This window comes from Osmerus mordax, chromosome 10, assembly GCF_038355195.1.
Source record: "Osmerus mordax isolate fOsmMor3 chromosome 10, fOsmMor3.pri, whole genome shotgun sequence".
NCBI lineage: Eukaryota > Metazoa > Chordata > Actinopteri > Osmeriformes > Osmeridae > Osmerus > Osmerus mordax.
The window spans coordinates 8157309-8185165 of record NC_090059.1 but is presented as its reverse complement, the minus strand read 5'-3'; the positions used below and the strand labels follow the sequence as shown (position 1 = coordinate 8185165).

Here is a 27857-nt window from a genome sequence, read left to right as displayed (position 1 = left end):
GCACTCTGAACAGAAGTGACCATGAAGGACACAGGGGAAACGAAGGATCAGCAACTCACTGTAAGTAGACTAAATGACTATTTGTGTTGATTGACATTTGATAGGTCTGTGTATTTTTGTTGGCATATTGCGCATGGAGTTGGGCATCATTCTTCAGATGTCTATTGTTATTTGGTTTACTTTAATGTAATTCAATACCGTTGATAATGACGATTATAACATTATTAATCTTTATCTCTACAAACTCTGGACAACATACAGTAGAACCTGTTTACTGTATGATATGTCCTGTAACATAGATTTGAATTATTCAGCCTGCTCATTTCAGTTCCCTGGTCTCTTGTCCACTACTGTTGTTACTACAGTCTTCTTGGAGGTTCTGACTGAATAGCACCCTATGAATATTTGTCATTTTTTTATTACTGTGATACTTCAGCAAACATCCACAGCTGGCGGCACAATCCATTAAGGCAGTGCATTCATACAAGATGCACTGTTCCACTGCACACATATCTTATTGGCGTTATCGATATTTTTCCTTATGACACTGCTCCCTTCTGCCTCTTCAGTTTCTACTGCTATTGACATAGGGATGCAGTGTTACTGTAAGTTCCTTTATCAGCAATAGCCCATACGTTTCCCAGCAGAACACAATGAAATCCCCAAGCTTCCTATATGTTTTTCTATGGAGCGAAGGGAGTAGGGACAATACATGGTAAAATGGTACAATGTCGTCGACATTACAGGAATCCATGTCTTGTTCTCAGCAAGTCACCAACCATGCCCCAGGGCTTCTGCTCCAAGAGGGATTTGAAGGCACCAGATGATCCATGTTGTCCTTACTACTATGACAAAACAATAGTTCATCAACACTAGGTTGGGTTTGCTGTTGTCTGTCAAATCCTGTTCAGTATATTTGAGATGGTCATAGGATACAACGGCGTTCGAAGCTCTGACCTCCTTGTTGTTGTTGTTCCCAGGTTGCCTTGCGGATCCGACCCCTCAGCGATGCGGAACAGGAAGAGGCAGCCACCATTGTGGCCCACAGAGTGGATGACCAGGTCAGAGGCCCTCCGCATACTATTACAGCGTGTGTGTGTATGTGTGTGCGTGCGTACGTGTGTGTCTGTATCTCCGTGTGTCTGTTGAAGTATATATCTTGTGTGTGTGTTTGTGTGTTTGTGAGTGTTGTACTGTAGGCTACTTGTTTTGGGGGGGTTTCCTCAACTCCTCACCCTGTCACAAGGCCTGGTTTACCTCTATAATGGATGAGGAGGGGTCCGGTACCACTCACATCTCCTCCCACGTTTCCGAGAAAGTCAGAGGAGATCCGCCCGGCCTCATTTTGAAGTCAGGTGTCGAATATTGGCAGCGTTGTGCGTTGTTGTCAACAGGATGACTCACAGTCCGCTGTATCTGAGGTGAACAGAAGAGTCAGTCGGGAAAGTGACCTTCTGATTTCAGGAGGAAAGCACTGTGGATATATGGAAGGTACTAGAAAGAGACCATCCAAAATTGATGTGAGAGTTAAAGAGCCTTTAACTAAGGTTATGAGGTCATATACTATAACAGGCTCTCTAGCATAATTTAAATGCAAATTTACGTTCTATATTGATGGTGAATAGATGATTCACTTCACTTTTCCCAGGGTGGGGGTTGGGGGGGATTCAGATCCGTAGCCTAGATCTCCTTGGGGGAGTTGTCCAACTCGGTGCTGATACACAGCACAGGATAGGAGAATGCATATTCCTTAGGAGGTACAGTATATCATTCCTAAAATCCCATCATCACCCTGTAGGTGTTCCACTAATGAGGCCCACCTAGCTTCAAACAATGATTGTGACGATGATGAAGGTGAGTCAGGTGACCCTGATGATGATCATGGCCACAGGGGGGGAACGGATGATGAGATGTTTGCCATGGCTCTGTCCCGGAAGACGGGAGATTTTCTGGGAATTGGAAATGATAATCCCTCTGTGTTGTGTGGGAGGAACAGGCTCGCTGTACGTCTCTGGAGCAGCTGAATGATTCTTGGATGACTTAGTCGGCAGGTCCCTGTCACACACACAGAGGGACATCAGCAGCAGGGCGATGAGCCCACAGGGACAGAGTTTGTCATGCTGACACAAACAAACCAACACAGAAATGTTGTTGTTGTTGGTGGTGGCTACGTTGACTACCAACTCTTGACTCAGTTCAAAGAGTTCACCATGTGCATCAAGCGGAATGATGAAAATGCAGGTCCGTGAAATGAAATGAGTGCAAGCTATATTGTTTCATCTTGTACCGGATATGACAACTTCAACAGAATCCTTTTGTCGATACTGCTGCAGTAAATACTTCAAATTGGAGGTACTGGGAAGTACTGAGATTACCTGAGGTTGTCTTCTAGTGAGCAGCAATAACCTTATTGAAAGGTCTTTGAGGGGCTTATGGACGTCTAGTCTGTCATGAATGAGTGACACATAGGGTTTCACTCACAGACAAACATTTTAAACACACTCTGCCCTCTGCCCTCCTGCACAAATCCACGCCAGTTACACCGAGCTGACAGCGGCTAAAAAGGCCCCCTCCAGACTTGTTTGTTCAACAGGCCCCATATGGTGCCACATGCTCCCAGGTAAAGACAGGCTGAGACAGATTAGCATGGCGCTGCCCGCTAGCCCTGGTAGCAGACAACTCAGTGCCGGGTAATCTAGGACTGAGGAGGATGAGCTCACTGGAGGGGCTTTAGCACAGAGTAAGCCTGCTGCCACCTGCTCCCTGGGGCTTCTGAGCCCAGGGTCCTGTCACAGGGCCCAAGACCGCTCCTTATCTCCAGCCTTAGTCTTAGAACCAGGCCCAGGCCCTGGCCTCAGCCTCAAAATATAATTTGTATTTTTATGTAGTATGTATATAGTGTTTTTATATAGTATTTTGATACAGTATGAATACTATACAATACTATATAATAGACTAGCTGTGGGCATTATTGGGTAGTTAAAAGACCAGACCAGCTAGTTTGGGACTTTCAGGTCACATCACACCAGACTTGCGTAACCATTCTATTGTTCAACGCACAATAACAGTCTAGTAAGACTCACGGAAGGCATCGGTAAGGTACAGTATGTTTGGTGCTGTAACTGGTGTCCAGTGTTCGAATTATTTAGCTGATGATGAATATTAACTGGAAACTTGCAAGAAGTTCTTAACCTTAAAATTGTCCTTGAGGACATAAATAAGCTCAAGATAACTCACTCTGATACCTAAGGTTCAGTCCTAGGAGAGAAGGTTTCACCCGAAGCTCTCTCACACACGTAAACACAAACAAGCGCAAACATAGTTCGCCGTCTCTTGGATTTAAAGGACCACTCCCTGTGCGTCGTTCACGACACGTCCACACCGGGTGAGAGTGTTGACCCCTCGTTAGCGAGTCACACATATAGAGCACAGGATAAAGGTGGACTCCTCGAGGAGGAGTCACCTGGAGAGTCTCGGAGCCATATATAGATAAGCTCAATCTCTCAGACTCACGGAGATAGCCAAAGGCTCCAGCCAGCAGATTGGACCGTGTGGCTACAAACACAGGCGGCGTGACCGTCCTCGGACAAGTGTCCTGTGCTGTACTTAGCGTTTACCGGTACAAGGAACGGCATTAAGGGACGACGGAATTAGGATGACATCACCCTTGTTGGTGTGCCCCGTTTGCACAAACAACACTGTCGACAACATACATTCCCTGTCAAACCGTCCTTCAGTCAAGTAGACCCATGTACTGTAGTGTTGACAGTGTTACCTTGTGTCTCATGTGGGCTAGCTCGTAGCTAGTAAAACAAGGGGCAGTGGGAGTGTCGTCCTGCCTTGCTAGCGTGGTGTTGGTCTGGGTGACAGCTTTAGTGAGTGCCACACAGGATGTGGCTCCTGTAGCTTTAGGGCCAGTTAACAGGCCCCACTGGCAGAGAAAGACTGTCACACACACACACACACACACACTGAGGAATGCTTTATGGGGAGGCCCTGTCTCCATGGATACAGCCAGACAAGGTTAGGGCTATTGTTTGTGTTGTGGTAGAGTCCTGAGAAGGGGAGGATCAGCTGGACTGGAGGAGAGAGCAAGCAGCGGACAGCTAGGCTGCCCTTCACCCCCCTAGGGGGAGCGTTGGCCGGGCCGAAATACAGTCAACATGTTCCCTCGTGTTGGGGGCCAGGGGCCATTTTGTCTGTGTAGGGATTAGAGACTTTGTTTGTGTGGACTGTACATGTCAAAGCCGTACGTTGCAAAGTCATTAATGCCGGCTTTACACCGTGAACTTTTCCTCCCTCAATCTGTTTGTCTGTTCTTTTTGCCCTGTAGAAGAAACCAGATCCAGACACACCAAAGAGACTTTCAAACCAGCGCAACACTGTCTTTCAGAAAAACATCTCATTGATGCCACACAGGGGAGATTCAGAAAGGAAGAAGAAGAAAAAAACAGCTCGGCTGTGTGAGAATTTCTGAAGGCACGCAGAAGCCGGGCAAACAAAGACATGCATTCAGCTCCGCCTCAGCAGAATGCTCACCTGAGAACGAGGTGCCGTGAATCGTCAAATTCCTCCTCAGAGGAGAACAAAGCTGTGAGCCTGAACGTTGCGTCGTTTCGATCGACCTTCAACAAAGATGTCCCAATAAAAGGAGATTCTAACGGGCTTCACCATGAATGTGCACAATGTAGACTGGTTCTGAAAAAAAAGGGCATCTCCTTGCTAAGGACCAGGAGACTCTCAAACCATGAATCAAATATTGAGTAAGAAAAAGAGAAGGAGTGGGGGACCATGACGGGTGAAAGAAGTAACTGCTAGCCTGATTAGCATCGACGTTGTTAAAGTCTCCAGTTTCACTTCCTCTCGTTTCTCCTCAGTAGCTGAACGGAGACACAGGGGCGAATTCTAAAATTGAACAGCGACACAAAGAGCTGGTTAGAGGGCCGAGAGAGGACTGTCCAAACACAGAGAGAAGTCTTTTTTACGAGGCTGTGTGTTTGAATAGGTTCTGGGCAGGAGAACAAGAGGGGGGAGGGGGGTGGGGGACTGCAAATAAAACGGTTTTAATTTGATTTAATAGCAAGGCTAGAGATTTATCCTTCTGTCCGACACACACGGAGGGTGAAGCCGGCAATGAGATGAGTCCGTTGGCAAAGTGAGACTGAGGTAAACAAGAGGGATGAGGGCCTGCGTCGTGGGAGCAGGTGTGTCTCCTGTAGCCAGGTTAATACGTGGAGCACTAATAAACAGTCTGACCCTCAAAGTGGCTGGTACCGCAGCCTGGTCGGCTTTAAGTGGATCGACTCTCCTCTCTCCCCATCTCTGAAAGCCTTTTCTGAGCTTGTGCGTGTGTGTTTGTTTGAACTGCGCCAGACCTTAGCTCGATCCCTTTCTATCCTTTGCTGGTGTTTCACTTTTTATAGTTCCTGGATGTACTTGCCGTGGTGCGCTAATGGAGTAGGCTAGACGCGGAAGGGCCTAGGCTGCTAGGCATGGCAGGCTTGAAGTGGCGAGGCTTAGAGGTTGGACGGAGGTGCAGGGCTGATCCTGGTGGACTCTCGATGAGCTGCACGACATGGTGCGCCTCTCTCTGAGGTCCGCATCCCACAGAGACAAAAATCTGATGCGACCTTTTTAAACAAACTTACAGCCCTCCCCAGATTTTCAGAATGTGTCTTTGCTTGTGGGTGCACTTCTGCGTGTGTCTGTGTGTGTGTGTGTGTGTGTGTGTGTGTGTGTGTGTGTGTGTGACAGAGCCAGGGGTGTCTCTGTGCCCGCTGGCAGTGAGTTTGAAACAGAATCAGCAGCAGAGTGATCCTGTGTGCTCTCTTCAGGCCACCTAATATCCCTTACACAAGCAGGAAGCAGGTCACTGCAGGGGTCAGACACGCTCTCGCCTCATTGGTCCACATTACACATCGCAGATCACCTACCAGGAGACAGAGAGAGAGAGACAGAGAACGAGGGTGAAACGAAGGGAGGGAGGGAGCGTTGGAGAGATGCAAGAAAGAATGATTCTATATTCTTTGTGTGTATGTGTGTGTATAGACAGGGGAGAGTGCCTCCCACAGCCCTTGGTTGCAGAGGGAGGCAGCTCCCAAGAGGGATCAATGTATCAACAGCAATGTTTACCAGATCGCGGATGCTACAATCTCATCTCAATAATCTAAAAGTCTCAAATTGAAATGGTAACGAACGGAATTCAAGGAATTTTCAATATCGGGGGGGGGGGGGATGTGAATCAGCCGGACCATGTGACGAGTGTGGGCGTTAAGAGCAGCAGTCCCGTGTGTGTGCTCCATTAAGAGGAGCGTGGCGCAGGGCGGCCCTCTTTCGAGCCAAGGGCACTCGGAACACCTCACACTTGCTTCCTGTAAGTGCACTCCAAGGTCCCATTTGAGTGCCGTGTGGAGACCCATCCCTTTCATCTCTCGCTGAGAACTACATTTGGCTGAGGGCTTTCTCTTGTTCGAGATGCTCGCCTGGTGTGAAATGTCTGTCTTGGGTCTATTTTGTGACATTTTGGGGCGTTCTACTGTATTTTTCTCCCTTCCTCCAACCCGCTAATGGAGGCTTGTTAGGTGTGTGACTCTGAAATGGTGTGTCTTCACATGGTTCTAAGCAACTTCCTTTGTGGAGTGATTATGGAGCATTTTCAAAACCTCTCTACATGGCACTTGGAGGCTATTAAGACCATATTATAGCCCTCATCCCTGCCAGATGAGGGCTGCTATGTAATAGTTATAAGACCAATGCTAATGGTGATCTCAGCTATTATCGCTGATAGCCTATCAGCTACTAGAGACGTTGAGACAAAGTGGTCCAATTTGATTGGCTCAGAGCTGAGTGTGTGAGACACACAGTTACCGGGCAGAATGTTTTTGTACATTCTCGACATAAATCAGCTGCTGTTTCCGAACGCATTGTCCTACACTGTACCCAAACATTCGTCCACTGGCAGGCATCGCCATGGAAAGATTCATTAGCAGGAGCAGCTTGCAGCCTTGACTTTATTTAAGGTTCCTTTGTTTCGAGCCACCTCCCGCCCCCATCGGCGTGTGACGCTGTCTCTATCATTGGGACTTGTCCTAGTTCCCTGTGCTCGGCTGACCCCGTAACGAGTGTTTTAACCTTATGTTCCATGTGGCTCACTTGGACAGACCATCGTCCACTAGCGCGTTCATTTCAATCAATCAATTTGTGGATATGCTTTTAAAACGCAGGCCGGTTACGATACGACCACTCAACTCTTGCTTGTACAGCAGTGTCACCCCAACTCCTTATGAGGTCTGATACCTCAATGGGTCCCCCTGTGTCCCCCCCTGCCTGACTTCATCGCAGATGTCTTCCATGTTTGTATTGACCAAGTGACTCCCGCCAGGACAGAATTGTGAGGAATGTTGTTCTAGACTCTAGAGTGAAGTAAAAGTCACATGAATGCCAATATGACTGGAACCAAATCAGATCTGATTCTGATTTAGGACAAACAATGAAAGTGGCCCAAATCCAAGATTCCATGTTATTTGTGCTGGTTATGAGTCATTATGAGCAAAGAAACACAGCCTACGATGTGGACCACTCGACTGCAAGCTTGTTACGGTGGCGAACAAAATGTATTTATTTCCCCAAAAAATTCATGAGAAAAGAAATGACATTCCACTCATCCAAACAACCTTCCACGTGACTCTGCATGTCCTTGGTTCCAGAGCAATACACCTGGCACATTTCAACTTCATACAATGCCCGCTTCTCAAGAGAATCGAGTCGGACAAACAGAGTTTTCTTCCTTCATAGCTAGATGACATTGAGGGTGATGAGTTCCTCCTTCCCTCAGTGTGTAGGAGGGTGTTCCTCAGCGGGTAGCCAGTGTCACATCAGGGAAACGGTGGACCGGAGTTTCTCTCTCCAGCTTGGAAGTGGATTCAGTAAATCAGACTGCTGTGCACCTTGGCCGGCTCGCCTTGCCAACATGTCGTCTCTTTGATCTTGATCAGTGTACTGCCACGGCCCTGCTCAGGGCGTGTTGGGGCCTGTGCAGCAACAGCCCTCGTCAGACAACTTACACTAAGTGACTGTTTTGCTCTGGAATAATGAATGAGGTATGAATGACTGGTACAGTATGATGACTGGTATGATGGCTGGTACAGTATGATGACTGGTATGATAGCTGGTACAGTATGATGACTGGTATGAATTACTTGTACAGTAGAATGACTGGTATGATGCCTGATGCAGTAGGATAACTGGTTTTATGACCTGTACATTGTGACTGGTATGATAACTGGTTCCGTATAATGAATGGCAGGATAATTTTTACACTTTAATGACTGGTACAGTATAATGAAATGGTACAGTATAATGACTGCTATGATTACTTAATGGCTCGTTCTCTATGATGAGAATGTACCTGTTTGCAGCTTGGAGCAAGACCTCGGTATGCCGAGCATTCACAATGGAGACGTGTTCAAAGAACAAGAGAGATGGAGGCTCAGAGCCTGTCTCACCCTCCATGTCCTGACCTTCTGAGACCTCTGGTTGCCTAAGTGGTCAGTGATCCTATTGCAGCAGTGTGTGTGTGTGTGCCTGAAGGCCTCTGTGTTCATGGGTGTGTGTGTGCACGTGTATGATCTCTGATCCCTCTGTCACAGACGGACAGTAGACTGCTTACGTAAGCGCAGGGGCAAAAGAGTGACTGAGCTGCAACTAAGCACCCTGTATCGGGTACACGGTCCGGTCCACAGCAGTGCAGCTAGAATGGAGAGCCCCTGAAACGGGATATACCATTGTTGGGGTTCGGGGAAGGATGGGGAGGAGAGGGGGATGGGGGTTTCTAGTTCTAGTTCGGATTGTGCTCTGAAAGGGTTGCCAGGTAAAGGTTGCCAGGTAAAGGTCCTGGATTATTTTCATGCTTGATTTCATAACGTGTTCGACAGATTACCTCTTAAACAGGCTCTGACGGTTTGATGTCACGACTTGTGGCACCAGGCGTGACGTCATAGAGAACTGGGTAAAGGTTATGTGGCAAGATGCGCACACATGTAACAAGCTGAACTGGTTAACCTCATTCCTCAGTATAAATACCGCCCACTCATGCCCCTCGAACTGCTAGCTTTTCAGTAGCCTAGCTGAAGCCTTGTTTATGAAAGGTAGTCATAACGTTTGTGACTCAGAGGACCCTGCGATCCAACCGCGGACTTTTACAGGTGGGCGATGCTGACGAGCGACCCAGTGACACCTGTTACACGTGCATGTGGCGCACACCCACGCACGCATGCAAACGAGCGAGAGCGCAGTGATAGGTCTTTAGGAGGAGAGCATCCCGAAGATGAGAAGATAGATAGAGAAGGAGGGCTGGAGAGACTCCAACTGGAAGATGAAGATAATCCCCCTTGTACCTCTAAACCAGTGTCTGTTTTGGTGTGTATTTGTGTGTGTGTGTGTGTGTTACTCGCAGCTAAGGACAGCTGCTGGGCGCCTTTGAGCAGTGTGAGTTACTGGCCCCTCTCTCCACGGGGCCTCAGACTGCCTTCCAGATGGCCCACCCTTCCTCATCATTAGCCTAATGGCAACAGGTGTCTGTCTGTGTGCGCCTCCACCGAGAGGGGTGCCATGCCCACCTCCCCGCTGCTATGGCAACCCGTGAGTCGCCATGGGGGAGAGGATTAGAAGGGGATGGTGTCACTACACACACACACACCCTTTTATTCTTTATCTCCACCATGCGTGCTCAGCCGCTTCTACACAAACAAGCACTAAACCCCAGGTACATACGTGTCCCAAAACCCGTTAGCGCAACACAATCCCTCCACATGCATAGAGATATCTCCTGGAGTCAGACCCCCCTGCCCATCTGTTCCTGCTCCACATGATCAGTGTTCTCCCACCACCTGCTCTTCCATGCCACGTGGTTGTCTGGGACTCATCACTATCCTGTGTAGCGTGTTAAAAGCGTGTTCTATCCCACATATGTGGCAAGTTTTTTCACCATGCGCCATGTTGCCCTTCGTTGATTACAAACCATTCCTCTGCCTGCCTGCCTGCCTGCCTGCCTGCCTGCCTGCCTGCCTGCCTGCCTGCCCGTCTGTCTGCCTGTCTCTCTCGTTCTCTCTCTCTCTCTCTCTCTCTCTCTCTCTCTCTCTCTCTCTCTCTCTCTCTCTCTCTCTCTCTCTCTCTCGTTCTCTCTCTCGTTCTCTCTCTCTCTCTCTCTCTCTCTCTCTCTCTCTCTCATGAGCTGATGTCCTTAGAGGGGGCTGATTACTACTGTGGCCTGTGTGCTTCTGGCAAGGGGATGAGTGTAATCCTCTGGTTAGGATGTTTACAGGATGCTCCTCGTCACCAGCACTGGGTTATCAGGGTCTGGACCTGGGCCTGGTGGGAGAGCCAAGTCAGCATCGCACAGCTTAAGCTCTGTCACCCCCTTAAGCTGCACTCAGTGCTTTTGCTATATCTTAATGAGATGAATGCATGTCATTACCAGTTTGTGACACAACCACCTGGTTGAAGTTGGAAGCCTATACATTTATTACCTTGGATATTTCTCGTGTCATCAATACCTCCATCTGATAACGTTTCGTGTTCATGTGGAGACGTCTACCCGCCTCAATACCCGCATGAGTGTGCAGTACTTGGCATGAGTGTGTGTGTGTGTCTCTGAATGGGAAGGGGTCAGAGAACCAGAGAGCACCAGGCAGGTGAAACCACACCCAAGCCTTCAATTATGGAGCTTGTCTCGGTGGCACCGGCACGGGGCGCCGCTCCAGTCAGCGTCGCGGCCCGACGCTGAGCCGCCGCGGCCGTCGGTGAGAAACCCTATCAGCCTTGAGGATCACGATCCGTGCCACCCGCCCCCATCGCTTTTTATAGTGTCGGAATAACACCATCTAACTAATTGGTTTCATGTCGCTGCATAAGCAAGCTGTTGTTATGACTTGAGGTGATGGGTGCCATGCCTCTGCATTAATATTTCAAAAGGCTTCTCTCTCCCGTTTATTCTTTCTTTATGCTTGCCGGTGTCTAAATTCACGCTCCCGCCCTTTGTGTCCGGAAGCTGTCTCGAGCCTCGCGTTTAACTGAGCGGTGGCTATGCGGGTTTGACATCTATTGTTGCCGCTTGGCACCCTGAGGAAAAGAAAGACGTTACTTTGTCTGGGCCGTCGAGCAGGAAATTGCTTTCCATTTCAGCACGCGGCCCGCGAGTGTGCGTGTGTTTGTCGGGCCCCGTGCCCTGTTTGCGTCCAGCCGACTGACGTGTCCTTCTTTGGGGGCATCAATAATTCAGGAGTGAGGGGAAGTGAAGCCAGGCCACTGGTTAAAACAGACTTACAGGCCCGGCCATTTGCGCAGTGGGGAAATCGTACGTGACAACCCCCATGTCATCTGTTATCTCCACTGGGCTTTAGAAATATGCTCAGCGGGGTGAACACCTGTCCCTGACAATGGCAGAATAATTTGCTGCTCTCTGGGAAAGCAGGTTGGCAGTCAGGCTGGTGTACCTTGGGTCTTGGTCGTCGCCTCAGTGTGATTGAGGACTGAACGGCAGTGAACTGTACTGGACTGTGTGTGTGTGTACTTTACTACCGCCGGACAATGGTGCCACAATACACACATACACACTGTTTACCCACTGCTTTGTCAGTTGGGTTGGTTAACATCAACTATGAAGTCTATGTAATATTTGATTTGGGAGGGGGGGGGGGGGGGAGGGGGTAGCACGTATTGTGTCCGGTTTGTTTGCGGTTCGGTTGCTGTGCAGTTGTCCATCGCTGGGCAGATCAGGGAATGGATGGAGAACTGATTGCTTATTGTCCTTCCACTTTCACCTGTAGCTTTTTGTGGTGATGTGAGCTGGGTTGAGACTGACGACCACCACAGAACTACCACCTTATCTGCTGACTACCTCTGTCAAGGCCAGACTTTACACAGTGTGGGAGTGTACGTGCCCCTTCCCATGTGGTCAGCCAAGCCTTCGGCCGCCCTGCTTGTCCGGACCTGCTGGTTGAGGATGAAAGGATATTGTGTGTATGTGAAAGGTCAACGTTTGTATCCATAGCTACACAGTCACAAGGATGTGAAACTGGTGCTCCCAATCACTCCCAAGACATCTGGACCCAAGCTGATTGGCCGGAGGACACTTCAAACACAACGCTTCTTACTGGCCAACAGATCTCTGTAGGGATTAACAGATCTATGTAGGGCATACTATACATGGATATCTTATCTTGTGCCAACCCAGCCAGTCAATACTTTCTTTTTATTAACTTAGGAATGGTCCATGTCCTACTGTTCCTCGCATAACTGTCCTACATCTTTTATTACTGAGCTACCCACATCCCCAGTCTTTCAGGCTGTGTGCCTACAGGGTGTTTGGCATGTGTGGAAGGGAAAAAGTCTGTTTTGGTGGAAAGATCTGTTTCCACCAAAGGTATGTCTTCTGTCTACATTCTGGAGTTTAAACACGTTTATCAGTCAGCTGAGGGAAGAAAAAATAACACCAGACAAGAAATAGGACTCTGAATTATGAATAGATCAAAACCACGGAAATGGTGTGCTGCAACATGAAGGTCAGGAAGCTCATTTTCGTAATGAACACAGAGAGAAGGTTGCGATAGGAAACAACAGCTGGCATTGGGACAAGAAGGCAGATGAATGCACAAAGCAGAACTTGTCTCATGTTTCATATGGCCCTGGCAGCTTTCGTCCCTGTCTAAGCACAGGGACTGGAGCAATACACTCAAAAGGAGACATAACTGCAAGAAAATAATTGATGTCAATCATTGTATTAATATGAAGAAAAAAACTGTATATATTATAATGTATAAGATATTAATAAGGTAATATAGGGGAAGACCGTCTCTATACCGATTAGGATTTGCCAGTGGTTAATCCTTCGATTTATCCCACACATGGCTGCAAAGATGCATATGCTCGTCTGTGCAAAAGCCCTCTCTCAAAACACACAATGGTGCACACACACAGACACGCACGCGCACACGCAGGTTATGTGGTGTGGCAGGAGACACCGAGCAGAGAGATGGAGTGATACTCTTGTGGAAGTCTCTCCCCTGGCCTGGTCACATACCCAGGACACCCCGACCCTGGCCCCGACCCCGACCCTGGCCCCGACCCTGGCCCCGACCCTGGCCCCGACCCCGACCCTGGCCCCGACCCTGGCCCCGACCCTGGCCCCGACCCTGGCCCCGACCCTGGCCCCGACCCTGGCCCCGACCCTGGCCCCGACCCTGGCCCCGACCCTGGCCCCGACCCTGGCCCCGACCCTGGCCCCGACCCTGGCCCCGACCCTGGCCCCGACCCCGACCCTGGCCCCGACCCTGGCCCCGACCCTGGCCCCGACCCTGGCCCCGACCCTGGCCCCGACCCCGACCCTGGCCCCGACCCTGGCCACAGACACCCACTTGGTCGCTTACAACAGCCTGTTTCCTGAGAAACCTGAACTGAGTTGGTACGTCATCGCTGTTTGAGTGTGTGTGTGTGTGTGTACACTGGTTTTAGAAGGTCAGAGAAGAACATGTATTTAGCATTGCAGTCATCAGCCCCTGTCACGACCTGATACTTGTCAGACTTCCTGGCCGGACCCTCGGCGGTCACAAACACAATCCAGTCTTCTTCTGCTCTCCTGTTTCACCTCCTCTCTCTCGCCACCATTAGTGACAGAGAAAAGAAGGGTTGTAAAGAGAGGACAAAGACGAGCGCTATTGAAAAGCCGACCCATGTGGCTCACCGGTCACGTGTGCACACCTTGTAGCCTTGGGCCTTACCGCAGGGCCCCTTGGTTCCAATCCACTCTCTCTCTCTCTCTTCCTTGCAGTGCCCCTACAAAATGCTCTGGGCATCTGTCCCTCTCTCATGTCCTCACTTTCCCCTCTCTCCTCTCCGATGTGTGCTGATTACGAGCTCAGTCCCCCCCCCCCCCCCCGCCCTCCGTAATTAGTATGTGTTTAAAAGTCAGATCTCGCCTCTTGAATTTCAATCGAGGGGCTTCAAAGTGAGCGGCCTGGCACTGGAGGGTGTGGGGGGGGGGGCAGGGGGGTGTCATCAAATGAGCCGAGTCCGCGCGTCTTGAGGCCTCGCGCGCCGCTCCCCCGCCCCCACCCCTCGCGCGCGGTGAACGCAGCGCGGCGTTTCGACCCCCCCCGGTGAATATTCGAGAGCCGCGTACCGAGTCCCAAGCGTCGCGTTCGTTAGCGTCCTGCTGGCCGGGAAAAGTTTCCTCATCGGTGGCGGAGGTGAAGGGAACTCGGTCCCCACTCTCCAGCACTTAGCGAGGTGAATAAATATCTCCGCCTCGCCATTTCTCCCTCCCCCCCGGTGTAATTTAATGAGTCGTCATCATTATTATGGTTATTACAGCCCGACAACGTGCTGTTCCCTTTTTGTACAGCCTCTGCAGACCGTCGTTGAAAGCGAGCCTGGGTCTGAATGGCCTTAAGTGGGGTTGTTCGTCAGGGATGATTGTGGATGATGGCTCCGGCCTATCTCTCTCTCCCCGGTAAATGCCACGGAGGACACAATGTCCTCCGTCAATCTCTCTGTGTTCGGGGGGGGGGGGGGTGCTGTGGAGGCGGCGGTGACACTCTCGCCGACGTCAGGTCTTTTGTACTCGTCCCCGTGAGCAGGGTGGCTAAAAAAGGGGACTGTCATCCCTTAAATCATCCCTGCCTGCCCTCGTCACGCCTGCTGGACATGGCGTCCGTCCTGCCCGCGTGTGCGATGGTCGTTAGGAGCCGTGGGCGACCGTCAGCATACATTCATGGTTGAGGGCTGAGGGGGGGCCTTTAACCCTTGTGTTCTCTTCGGGTCGTTCTGACCCATCAGTCATTGTGACCCACCGTCGTATTGCGACAACTTTACCGCATACAAAAACGTTTTCTTTTAACCGTCGGGCTGTCTCAGACCCCCCACATTGCGAAGGTTAAAAGAAAATGCTATTTATTTGTTTTTGTATTGGGTAAAATTGGGTAAACACAACGATGGTTCGTTGTGAACCTTTGGGTCATGTGACCCGAAGGCAGCACAAGGGTTAAGTGTTCGGAGGATGCTTGGTCGATGCAGATGCCATATGGTTGACGAGCCCTGCTGCTGTGCGATAACAACATCCAGCTGCTGCCAACAAAGAGAGATGGTTGTACGTTGCGTAATGGCCAATCGTTAAACTCCTTCTCTCTCTGCCCCTCCCACTCTCTCTCTCTCTCTCTCTCTTAGATGGTGGTTCTCAGGGACCCTATGGAGGACCCCGACGATATCCTGCGTGCCAACCGCTCCAGGGAGAAGACCTACATGTTCGATGTGGCGTTCGACTTCTCAGCCAATCAGGTGAGAGGATGGCTCCGGAGTGCGTTCGAGACGCCGTTCGCCGGCCCGCGATGTCGCTAACGTCGTTCTCCTCTGTTCCCGCGTAGGAGGAAGTGTATCGCTCCACCACCAAGGGCCTGATTGAGGGCCTCATCTCAGGCTACAACGCCACTGTCTTCGCTTACGGACCCACAGGTGTGTGTGTACTGTGTGTGTGTGTGTGTGTTGTGTGTGCGATACGTCCCGACTGCTTGTTCACACAGCGACCCACTTTCACATACTGTCTGCCTTCAATTTCACGGCTGATGCTCCTGCTGTACGATTACTGCTGAGTAAATGGAGTAAGTGGAGGGCAGCTGATCTTCTCGTCCTGTTATCTCGAGCCCCCGTCCTCTGAGGCTCCCCCCCAGCCTCGGTTGTCAGCCAGCGAGGATGTCCTTGAGGGCTAATTCATCCCCCCCCCCCCCCCACACCGACTACCCAGCTCACTTCCTGTTGTCCTAATATCCGTCAAAGGATTCCAGTCACAATCCATATCATCTCCCGCTGTTTTGATGAAAGCCTGTCGTCCGGGGAGGCTAATTGGCCCGGTCTGTGGATTTCCTCAGTGAGACGGGAAGCTGATGTCAAGGAGTCCTCCTGGTTTTTTAATGGGGAGGTGAGAGAGGGAGGTGTTGCCATGGGTGACACCTGTGGATGAGTCGAGCGCAGACGGCAACAGCAGACCAGGCCTTTCCCCAACTGGAATCTCTTCCTGCTACTGTGCCGTAGCTCTGTCCAGCCCCCTCCCTCCCTTCCTCCTTCCCTCCTCTTCCTCCCACATCTTCCTTTACCTTCAATTGTTCATTGCACAGAAGTCATAAAACTCCTCACTCTTCATGTCTGCTCATGTAGAAGTAAACTCAGGGATTTCAGTCCTCTGTGTGCCTGTGTGTGTGTTTGTGTGTTTGTCTGTAAAACGGTCCCAGAGATAAGGTCTCTAACCAAGATCCAAGAGCCAAGCTTTTCAAAGAATCAAGCTTGACTAGCTGTAATAGCTGTTGACTCATTTGTGGCGTGTGTGTGTGTCTCTATGTAGGTTGTGGGAAGACGTATACAATGTTGGGGACAGACAAGGAACCAGGGATCTATGTACGTACTCTGAACGACCTGTTCCACGCCATTGAGGAGACCAGCGATGACATGCAGTACAGCGTCTCCATGTCCTACCTGGAGGTGAGTCCGCTTTCGTGAAAATATTACGAAAAACCAAATCAAAGATATAATAAAACCAATCAAACCTGACCACACATGCCGTTCCCTCTCACACACTGAAACACACACACTCTCTCTTCCTAGCCGAGTTCATCAGAGGTGAAGATCATGACTGGTTGTCATGTGTTAATAATTGCCCATAAAGGGCCACCGCCCAGATACACAAGCCCACTTTATCTGATAAGATTATTACCGTCAATAAGAAGATCCATCACTGATAAAACTGTTGCTAACCACTGGCCACTAGCATTCTATGTTGTCTGCCTATCTGCCAATGAACTCTCATTGGTTGAGTCCAGTTGATGTCTGGTTGGCTGAGAGATTATCTCAGTGACTGTGTGATAGAATAATTGATTGTTTGGGGAGTTATAGCAAACCCAGACCTGAGTCTGTGTGGACTGGGACAATATTGACACTGGCAATGGTGGTCTTCATTAACAAACAGCCACTGTGTTGGTGAACACATCATGCTTGATTGCTAAATCCTTTTAATGGAATTAAAAGCCGAGGACAAAACTAAACAGTGTTAATGACATTAAGGAAGACTTGGAATTGTGTTTGCTCCATTGCTTTTGGATTAGATTAACGCTATTCATGTAATGGAATTAAAAGAGGAATTCAGGGGGGTTTGTAAGTAGACACATGTTTAACTCGATTCTTTTCCTCTTACAGGACCTTGGACATGTTCAAGTTTATATGTTGTTTTAGTATTTTCCCCTCTGGTATCTTATAAGAAACAACAGCTCAGACCCAGCAAGCGGCAGCCATCTTGTAACGCATGAATAGAATAACAAAAATGTTCTTCCTTTAGAAAACTCGGGATGGGGATATAACAGTAACACATATAACAAAGACTAGTGACTCAGACGGCATCATTTTAACTTGTTCAGACTGACAGCTCAAGGGAGGAGAGAGAGAGCCGGAGAGCGAGTGAAAGAAAGCAAGAGAAAGACAGATGACGGACATGTTTTAATGAAGAACAGAGCATGAAAAGAGCACTCCTCTATTCATCGTCAGATGTGGGAGAGATGCACAGTGAACACATTTTTGTTTGTGTACAATCACCAATCATGTCTTTCTAAAGAGCGAGGGGGAGTGTGGCGTGAGACAGCGAAAAGACACACTGGGAAGATGTGTTTCCACCACCAGTTTTCTGGACTGTTTGAGCTGTTGGGTAGAGAGATGCGGATCATGAGATCCAATGCAAGGGTCTCTTCCGTGAGTTGTAACATGTGTTCTAAGCTGGCCCGTGGTCCTAGTCTGGTCTGTGGTCCTAGTCTGGTCTGTGGTCCTAGTCTGGTCTTGTGTCCCTAGCCTGGTCTTGTAGCCATAGTCTGGTCCTGTGATCCTAGTCTGGTCCTGTGGTCCTAGTCTGGTCTGTGGTCCTAGTCTGGTCTTGTGTCCCTAGCCTGGTCTTGTAGCCCTAGTCTGGTCCTGTGATCCTAGTCTGGTCCTGTGGTCCTAGTCTGGTCTGTGGTCCTAGTCTGGTCCTGTGGTCCTAGTCTGGTCTGTGGTCCTAGCCTGGTCCTGTGGTCCAAGTCTGGTCCTGTGGTCCTAGTCTGGTCCTAGTCTGGTCCTGTGGTCCTAGTCTGGTCTGTGGTCCTAGTCTGGTCCTGTGGTCCTAGTCTGGTCCTGTGGTCCTAGTCTGGTCCTAGCCTGGTCCTGTGGTCCTAGTCTGGTCCTGTGGTCCTAGCCTGGTCCTGTGGTCCTAGTCTGGTCTGTGATCCTAGTCTGGTCCTGTGGTCCTACTCTGGTCTGTGGTCCTAGCTTAGCTTGCCCTGGAGCTGTGTCTGTGACGTGTGTGTTTGCCGTTTCTAGGGAGCGATTGGTTGCCACTGAACTCCCTCCACAAAGAGCTTAGGTGTTTTACGGCCCTGCCCGGCCATGCACACACATCTCCTCCTGCTCACCGTCACGCCAGATGCTGCTTCTTGTGGCTTTCTCACTCTTTCTGTTTCTCTCACACGCACACACGCACACATCCATAAACAGAAACTCAAATCCGATATTACGTGTCACTGCCCCCAGCGCGCGTATTGCGCTGTTGGACAATAAAAAATAAACAAAAATGTCTTCTTCTATAAACGGACACTCTCTCCCATCTGTTATGCTTCCCTCCCTTAACCAGAGGATATGTCTTTTTTCCTGCCCTTCATAGGGATGGAAAGAACAACCCGATAAAATGCCCTGTTTTCCATCTGAATTGGCCCACCTGTAGGGGCTGGGTCTGGGTTAGCTCAGTTAGCGAGCAGGGTCATTCAGGGAAGCGAATTACGAGTCCTCCACTCTCTAACAGCGGATACACTGTTAATCCCATCCGCCTCTCCTCCGTCTCTCAGTTTCCTGGCGGCAAGGTTGGGATGTCACCTTCCACCTGACACTTTGGGCGGGGGTAGTGGGCTCCCCACCAAGAATCACAGTCTACCCCAGATGATATTATCTTGAGAGGAACCTGCCTTTCTGCTGACAGAACCTCACAAGGCAGAGCTGCTTAAATAACAAACGGCCGTGTTTGGTCTCTATTTTGAGCTCTACCCTGAAGGCCACGAAGTCTGAATGAGTTGTTTACCCTGCTCCGTGGATTAAACACCTTTCTTAAACAAACAACTTCAAAAAATACTTACACGGACCCAAAGTGAGCCGCCACTAAACGGTGACAGTGGTGTTGGAATACCCCGTGTGTAGGGATTGCGGAGGCGGTTGTGTGTTCACATCTACCCTGCGTTGCTTCCTTGTTCCTCTAGATCTACAACGAGATGATCCGGGATCTTCTGAACCCGTCTTTGGGCTTCCTGGACCTCAGAGAGGACTCCAAGGGGGAGATCCAGGTGGCGGGCATCACCGAGGTGTCCACCATCAATGCGCGCGAGGTGAGCAACCCCCAACTCTGATATCAGCTCATATGCACGAGCATGGAAATGCAAATGCACACACACTCACACTCACATAGACAGACACACAAACCCATTTTGTTAACAGAATAGAATGCGATAAATGCATGAATACTGACTTTTTCCAACTGCCTCAACAGTGCCATCAGCGAATCAAAACTAAAATTGTTCCCTCAGCAAGCCTTGCACGGCGTCTTCTGATTGACGACTAGGCTACCTCGCGTTACAATTATATACGTGTGTGTGTGTGCGTCAGATCATGGAACTGCTGATGAAAGGGAACAAGCAGCGCACCCAGGAGCCCACGGCGGCCAATCAGACGTCGTCCCGCTCCCACGCCGTGCTGCAGGTGGCCGTGAGGCAGCAGAGCCGCTCTCCAGACGTGCTGCAGGAGGTCCGCTTCGCCCGCCTCTTCATGATCGACCTGGCCGGCTCCGAGCGAGCCTCGCAGGTAACGGCTCGTGGGGGGGAATTAGGGGCCCGTGTTGAAGGTGTGTTTGCGGTTGGGTGGATGCACGTTTGGGAGGATCCGAGGGCTGTGTGTGTGTGTGTGTGCTTTGGTGCATGTGTCTCTCTCTCCTTCTGTGAGCCCGTTACGTGAGAGGTCTCTCTGTCTCACCGACAGAGAGTAGAGTACAGCCACTAGCATGGGCACGTGCCAGGGTTCCAGAGCTCCATGGGTCAGGTGTGTGTGCGTGACAGAGAGAGAGAGAGAGAGAATGAGAGAGAGAGAGAGAGAGAGAGAGAGAGAGAGAGAGAGAGAGAGAGAGAGAGAGAGAGAGAGAGAAGGAGAGAGAGTTTATGTGCTCTCTCCTCTGCGATACATTCTGGCGTCAATCCCACACACGCTCGCTCACACACACACACACACACCCCCTCCTGTTGTTTTCATATAAGACCAGGGAGGTGATCCTAGAGGCCCCCGACAGTACACCAAGTCTCCATGCAGTACAAGGGCCTAGGAGGGGTAATGTGTCTATTGCATTCTGTAGGGCTTATGCAACTCATGATACTTGATATCAGCTTCTCTATGTCGGGATTACAAAATGGTTGCCCTGCTGTAACTAGGTACTCCAATGGTTTTATAGAACACTTATGGAGTCATTCCAAGACTGTCAACAATGGGAATCGGCGTGTTGATGTGTTCAGTGTATGCCGTAAAAGAAGTGGACATAAAGGCTACTTTGTTCATTTCTCTTTTGATGGCAGCGGAATTTCTTTAAAAGAACAATTAGCTGGTCCAATTTGTTGCTCCCCGCTCCTCAAAACATTATCAAGGCCGGCCTCGTTATCCACATTGACATGCCACTCACGATGAATGTTTTGCGTTACCATCTTTATTAAGGTTGTCAGATCCCCCTCCTATCCCCCCCTCCCCTCCTCGTACAATCCTTGCAACATGAGAGAAAAAAAAACACATTAAATCACGCCTAAAGGGAGAAAGCACTTATTTACCATGGAGACTGAAAGGTTAACCGCTCACGTGGATATATGGCCTCCGTGGACGTCCAGTATGCGGTCCTTTAAGCTCATGGGGAACAAAGAGTGTTTCATCAGCCCTGCTGAGGGAACTGTCTGTGGGCTGTGGAGGACAGGGCTGTGTGCTGTCTGGATGTGGATGCCGTGTGGAGTGTGGGCTTCTCCTGGTGAAGGATACTGTGGGAGGCTGTGGAGGGCAACGGCAGGCAGGTGGGCAGGGTGGAAAAATATAGAGATGTAGCGCCCTCTGCTGGTTGAGAATGTTATTGTTGGTTTTGGAGCGCCAGCTGGTTTCTTTTGACGACAAAGACCGCTCTCTTTCTCTCTTTCTTTCTTTGTCAGACTCAAAACAGGGGTCAGAGGCTAAAAGAGGGGGCGCACATCAACCGCTCCCTCCTGGCATTGGGCAACTGCATCAACGCCTTGAGCGAGAAGCATGGCAACAAGTACGTCAACTACCGGGACAGCAAGCTGACGCGCCTGCTAAAGGTCAGAACCCAAACGCACCACTGACCGACCGCGTGTCGATGACAGGCCTGCTCCGAATCCTTCCTCCCTCCGCTGCGTCAGCGTGTGGCTTGTTCGCCGTGGCCTGACTTGTCTGTGATTGGCAGGACTCGCTGGGCGGGAACAGCCGGACGGTGATGATCGCTCATATCAGCCCCGCCTCCTTGGCCTTCGAGGAGTCTCGGAACACTCTGTCCTACGCCGACCGCGCCAAGAGCATCCGGACGCGGGTGAGCTCGGTGTTGTGTGTTCACCCCCCCAAAAATGTTTTACATCCCCAGTAGCCCCCCTCCCTCCTCCTCTCCCCCCTCCACCCCCGTCCCTTCTTCCACCGCTGCCCGTTTCCTAATCCAGCTCGCCGTGTGGTCCACCCCCGCAGGTCAAGAGGAACCTGCTGAACGTGTCCTACCACATTGCTCAGTACACGAACATCATCTCCGAGCTGCGCAGTGAGATCCTGCGCCTGAAGCAGAAGATCGCCGACCAGGCCGGACGCCAGCTGAGCTCTGACCGCGCGGACATCCGGCACGTCCAGGGTAATTCCCCCAGCCTGGCTCGCTGCCCTCCTCTCCCGCCACTCAGTCCAACGATGTTCCCAAACTTTGTTTACGCCTAAGCCTCACCGTCCAAATCCTTGGAAATCGAACAGCTGGTGTAGCGTGAGGACAGCACGAGGACGCGTTTGTGTTTGACTGTCCCCTTCTTATCTCCCCTAATCACCTCTCCTGTCCCCTACTCTCCCCTCTCCTCCCTTCCTCTCTCCTCTCCCCTCCTCTCCATAGCGGAGGTGCAGGCTCATTCCAGCCAGCAGAGCCGGGCTGAGATGGACCAGCTGAGGGAACAGCTCCTGGACGCCTTCCGCCAGCAGATGGAGATCAGGAAGAGCCTGATGGAGCTGGAGAACAGCAACATGGAGATCCAGCTGGACATGTCCAAACACCTGCACACCGTCACCGAGTCAGTGTCCCAAGAGAAAGTTGTGATTTCCCTGCACATTGTTGGCTCTGGACCTAAATATTTTTGAGCCATAATGCCTGGCTATGACTTATGACCCAAATGAAAGGTCTGGCTTATTTCAGCAATAGAACTATTTCCTGTCAAACGAGGCCTTGTGTCTGGCCTGAGCCAAATTCTCCTCACATAATCTGGTCTGTTTCCCCCAAGAGCACAGGTGTCCAGGGTTAAAGGAACAAACAATCATGAACGCAATACCATTATCCCCTCTCGTCGTTTTGCCCTCCGTAGCTGGGAGCAGGAGCGAAGCCGTCGCAGGAAGAAGTGGCGAGCCGAGAGGAGGAAGGAGAGCTTCAACAAGGACGAGAGTGAGAAGGACTCGGACTCCCCAGAGTCTCCCCCCGACAGCACCGAGACCCAGCAGGTGGCCATGGCCAGGGAGAGCCTGGTCACCCTCATGGCGGAACAGAAAAAGATCCTGAAGCAGAAGGTGCGTGTGTCTGCACTACACAACCTCGGCCTCTAGAGGGAGCCGGACAGCAACACAAGCGCACACTTACTATGGCATTGGAATGGAATGAAGGTGCAGCACATTTGTGGTTCTTCTGTGAAATTGTCTTATCAAACAAGACCAAGACGTTGTATTTATTCATCTTTGTACTCTCACAGCTATCAATACATGTCCAAATGAACATGTGCGATAAACGTAAAAGTAATCTTTATAAGTAGATCATTTATTTGATCAATTGTATTCATTTCAAAACTCATACATCCTAAAAAAGTACAGCAAAGCCTTTGACAGCAGAACAATATAAACCATGACATGCCGCCGTCACCAACAACCCATCTCACCCGCCGTTCCTCCTCCTGTCCACCAGGCGTCGCTGGAGCGCCGCTTCCTGGAGCTGCGGGAGCGCGCCCAGCGCCTGGAGGAGCTCCTGCCCCGCCGGGTGAGCTCCGAGGAGCAGCGCGAGGTGCTGGGCCTCCTCTGCAAGGTCCACGAGCTGGAGATCGGCAACGCCGAGATGCAGTCGCACGCCCTGCTCAAGGACAACGTGATCCGCCAGAAGGACTTTGTGGTGCAGCGCTACGAGCAGCACAGGCTCCTGTGCGACGAGATCATCCAGCAGCAGAGGCGGTTCATCGACGGTGCGTCCCCCCCCCCCCCCCGCAGTGAACGAACGCTTCCTCATCCTCGCTTTACGCCGGAAGTCGTTGAGATGTGTTGTCGAGCGGGCCTGGGTTAGGTCGCCTGCCTCGGAGAAAGAATGCTGAACATTCCACATGAAGCCAGTGAAGAGAGGGCGTGTGTTTGTCCTCCTTTATGTCCTCCTATAGAAAGTAGTCTAACCTGGTGTGTGTGTGTGTGTGTGTGTTGCAGACCACAGCCTCCTGGTCCCACCCCACCTCCAGGACCTGTATGAGATGTACTTGAGGGAGCTGGATGAGAGAAACTTGAATCGAGCCATGGCCCTGGATAAGTTAACCGGGCGCACCTACAAGGTAGGAAAACACACACAGACACACACACACACACATATAAGCTCACACCACCACACATGCTCAATCCTTCCCCTTGCTGCCTCCAGGAGGGCTCCCTGCCCAAGATCACCCTACCCTGCCGGGTCCGAGACCACCTACCGGAGCTGGACTCGGACCAGGAGAGCATCCGAACCATGGGCTCCGACAACAGGCGCGGGCGGGCCCGCCGACACACCCTTCCCCCAATCCTACCTGAGCCAGTAGGGTAAGAACCTGGGCCCCGTTCACTAAACCGGTGGTTTTCCTTGGAGCCCCCCTACTTTTACCGAAGAAAAGCAGAGCCCTCCCTGACTCCCCCCTCCACCCCCTCACACACACACACACCGAAAAAATAAAGTGATTCATTCAAAATGTTTATTGGTAAAATGTTCTTCAATTATAGTTTTTCTTTCTTTTTCTCTTTGGTTCACCCTGGTTATCTTTGTTTATGATATACTGTAGGCCTATACACACACACACTATATAGCTCTTTCCTTGCTCTCCCTCACACCAATTCACTGAAACGGGGAAGTTTGTTGCATACACACATGCACATCATGTGAACACTGGTTTTGACAGAGCTATAATGTAAAATGCTATAAAAAAAAATTTTTGGATGATGACTCCTCAGCAGTTTTACGTTTCTTAGACATGTTGTTTCATTCATAAAATACTGATGATCTGACTACAGGAAGAACAAGCTGCTAGCTGAAACTTTTACGTTTCTCTGCCATTATTATTCTTTTTTAGATTGGACTTGGCAATGCAAGCATATGATTTTTAAAGACATTTAAAAATTTATACATTTTACGATTAAATTACAGTGGAACATTTTATGCACGTTTGACCTCAAAGCAAATGAGATTACATACCCCCCCCCCCCCCCCCCCCCCCTGTGAACTCTGGCACCCCCTAGAGGGGGGGGGGGGGCGCGGACCCCAGGTTGGAAACCACTGCACCCAAACACAGCGCCTCCGTCTCTGTCGAGGGCGTCTGTCGACAACGCTCTCCTCTCGCACACAGGGACAACAACCGCATGTTCAGGAACAGCCCTCACGCCCGACAGATGAAGCAGTCGGTGGTGATGACGCCACCTCCCATCCACATCAACGGCCAGGGCAACCGGGAGGTGAGGCCCACCTGGGACATGAACCTGCCCTGGGGAACTAGGGTTTCATATGATAAAACATGTGGAGTGGTTGTAATCCTGTGTGTGTGGTGATTACTCTGTGTGTGGTGATTACTCTGTGTGTGTGGTGATTACTCTGTGTGTGTGGTGATTACTCTGTGTGTGGTGATTACTCTGTGTGTGTGGGGATTACTCTGTGTGTGGTGATTACTCTGTGTGTGTGGGGATTACTCTGTGTGTGGTGATTACTCTGTGTGTGTGGGGATTACTCTGTGTGTGGTGATTACTCTGTGTGTGGTGATTACTCTGTGTGTGTGGTGATTACTCTGTGTGTGGTGATTACTCTGTGTGTGTGGTGATTACTCTGTGTGTGTGGGGATTACTCTGTGTGTGGTGATTACTCTGCGTGTGTGGTGATTACTCTGTGTGTGTGGTGATTACTCTGTGTGTGGTGATTACTCTGTGTGTGGTGATTACTCTGTGTGTGTGGGGATTACTCTGTGTGTGGTGATTACTCTGCGTGTGTGGTGATTACTCTGTGTGTGGGGATTACTCTGTGTGTGGTGATTACTCTGTGTGTGGTGATTACTCTGCATGTGTGGTGATTACTCTGTGTGTGGTGATTACTCTCTGTGTGTGGTGATTACTCTGTGTGTGGTGATTACTCTGTGTGTGGTGATTACTCTCTGTGTGTGGTTGTAACCCTCCGTGACGTGTGCTCTCAAGCTGCAGCCCTCCGCCCCAGAGAGCGCCCTGAGCTACAACCACCTGAGCCACAGCGTCAGCAGCCATCTGGACTCCTCCCCCGAGAGCAGCGAGACGGGCGCCGATGTCCCCCTCTCACGCAAGGGTAAGAGACTCCGCCCCAACCGTCACTCCCCACGGAGATACAGGGAAAGGGGACGGACGGAGGAAATTAAAGATTTATTTAAAGATCGATGGCTAGGTAGCGTGGAAACCAGTGTTTTGGATTTGAACTGTACCCGAGGAAGAACTGTTGGTATAAGCCGTGTTTATTGAAGTCTGGTCAAATCTGATTCGACTCCTCAGAGAGGCAGCAGATCCTGAAAGGCGTCCAAAGCATCGCGGTGAAGGCCGCCCGCCGACGCTCCAAAGCCCTGGAGGTGGACGCCCTCCGGCTGCCCCCTCCCCCCTCGCCCCTGGACCCCAAGAAGCAGAAGAGCAGTCTGTCCCTGAGCGAGGCGCCCCCCAGGGGCCCGGCCCTGCGCCACGGCCGGCAGCCCAGCCCAGAGCTGCGACACGCCACCTCTGACGACAATCTGTCCAGCAGCACCGGCGAGGGCCCCGGGCCCCAGGGCCCCTGGACACGCCCGCGCCACCGCGCCCAACCCGCCCCCAAGATCCCCACCCCCCGGGATCAGGATTTCGAATCCCGTCGCAGGAAGAGGCGTTCCCGCTCGTTCGAGGTCACCGGCCAGGCGGTGAGTGTTTGTTTTTTGATCCACTGGCTGATGTCATTGGCTTTGGATTGTGAACTACAGTTCCCTATGGGCAAACTAAACTTAACGCGTATACTATTTGAATCCCCCAGTTGCCTCAGTCAAAGACCACTACTGCACAACGGTTCCGCCCTCTGGACAGTACATCAGACCCCCACCTCCACATCAATGGCCAGCCCCAAGCCCCCCTGCTCCGCCCTCAGCACAGGGGGGTCCCTCCTCTCACCAAAGTCCGGCTGCCCCACAACAGCCAGCAAACAGGTCAGGCAGCCTTCACCATCTCATAACAGACTAATAAATGATAGATAACGGTTGTCTTAAGATGCCTCCATGACGGTCTGGTGGTATATGTCGGGAGTCAGGTGGCTGAGCGGTTAGGGACGTCATTTGGCCGTGCCAAATGACGTTGTGTCCTTGGGCAAGGCACTTCACCCTACTTGCCTCAGGGAGAATGTCCCTGTACTTACTGTAAGTCGCTCTGGATGAGAGCGTCTTCTAAATGACTAAATGTAAATGTATGTCGAGCTCTCTTGGACTAAGCAGAGCTGTGGCTTATTGTCAGTCCAGTGCTGGAGTTTGGTCTAACGCTTGGCTTGTCTTTTTCAGAGGCCTCCCCACTGGCTCACACAAGCACCCTTAAGCGTGTATCCCAGCTCAGGCAGCCTCTGCTCTACATCACCACCACGGGGGCCGGGGGCCAGCGCACACGCAGGCACTGAAGACCTGGGAGGCAGCCCAACACCAGCACTGATCTGAGCCTGGAGGGAAATTCGCTGACTTCTCCCTTCCTCGGAGCTTGTTTTTTGGGCAGGGAGGTCTAGGATGAGCCCCTCGTTCTACATCACCGACAGAGGGAGAACCGGGAGTGTGATCTGCCTAATGGAACCCCCCCCCCCTCCTCCCCTTATGCCTTGGGCTGATCACAGAGACTCACCAATAGAAAGCGTAAAGACAGTATGACCTCATCATGGGCCCCAAAAAACGTGTGTATGCCTGACTGTCCTACATGTTTTTTTCTCTGGTCAGTACACCCTGTAGATGACCCCCTCCCCCCCCATGCTTCTAAGAATGACCTGCAGGACCTGTAGTTGATTAAAGATAGCTTGGGGACGAAAGTCAATGCTTTTCATGAACTACAATGTGTCAATGTTATGTCAAGCTACTGAGTGGATTTGTTAGAAATGTTAACACTGTAATCTTCAAAGACACCATTGTGTTGTGTGAGTCAGTTGAACTAACAAGACAGGGGTTCATCTGACCTACCTTAGACCCAGCCTTATCTGAAGAGGAGTGACAGAGAAGGCAGTGAATGTAATTGCACATTTGATGTGATAAACCAATACTGACATTTGT

General features: G+C 50.8%; 1 protein-coding gene across 3 annotated transcripts; it reads left to right on the top strand.

Moving 5' to 3' along the window:
* Positions 1-21: 21 nt before the first annotated feature.
* On the top strand, positions 22-27232 carry kif19 (kinesin family member 19). 3 transcript variants are annotated; one of them, XM_067245358.1, is made up of 20 exons: positions 22-60; positions 981-1061; positions 15220-15330; positions 15417-15504; positions 16388-16524; positions 19308-19433; positions 19711-19905; positions 21276-21422; positions 21548-21670; positions 21820-21976; positions 22223-22397; positions 22686-22884; positions 23273-23543; positions 23776-23897; positions 23984-24141; positions 24939-25044; positions 25771-25894; positions 26095-26486; positions 26597-26765; positions 27111-27232. In XM_067245358.1, exons 1-20 carry the CDS (start codon positions 22-24, stop codon positions 27221-27223), a joined length of 3033 nt encoding a protein of 1010 aa, XP_067101459.1. In that variant the 3' UTR covers positions 27224-27232. The 3 variants fall into 3 exon arrangements, with proteins under 3 accessions (XP_067101459.1, XP_067101461.1, XP_067101458.1); XM_067245360.1 differs by having other exon boundaries at positions 26597-26773; positions 27113-27223; XM_067245357.1 differs by having other exon boundaries at positions 26597-26789; positions 27114-27223.
* The last annotated feature ends 625 nt before the right edge of the window (positions 27233-27857 follow it).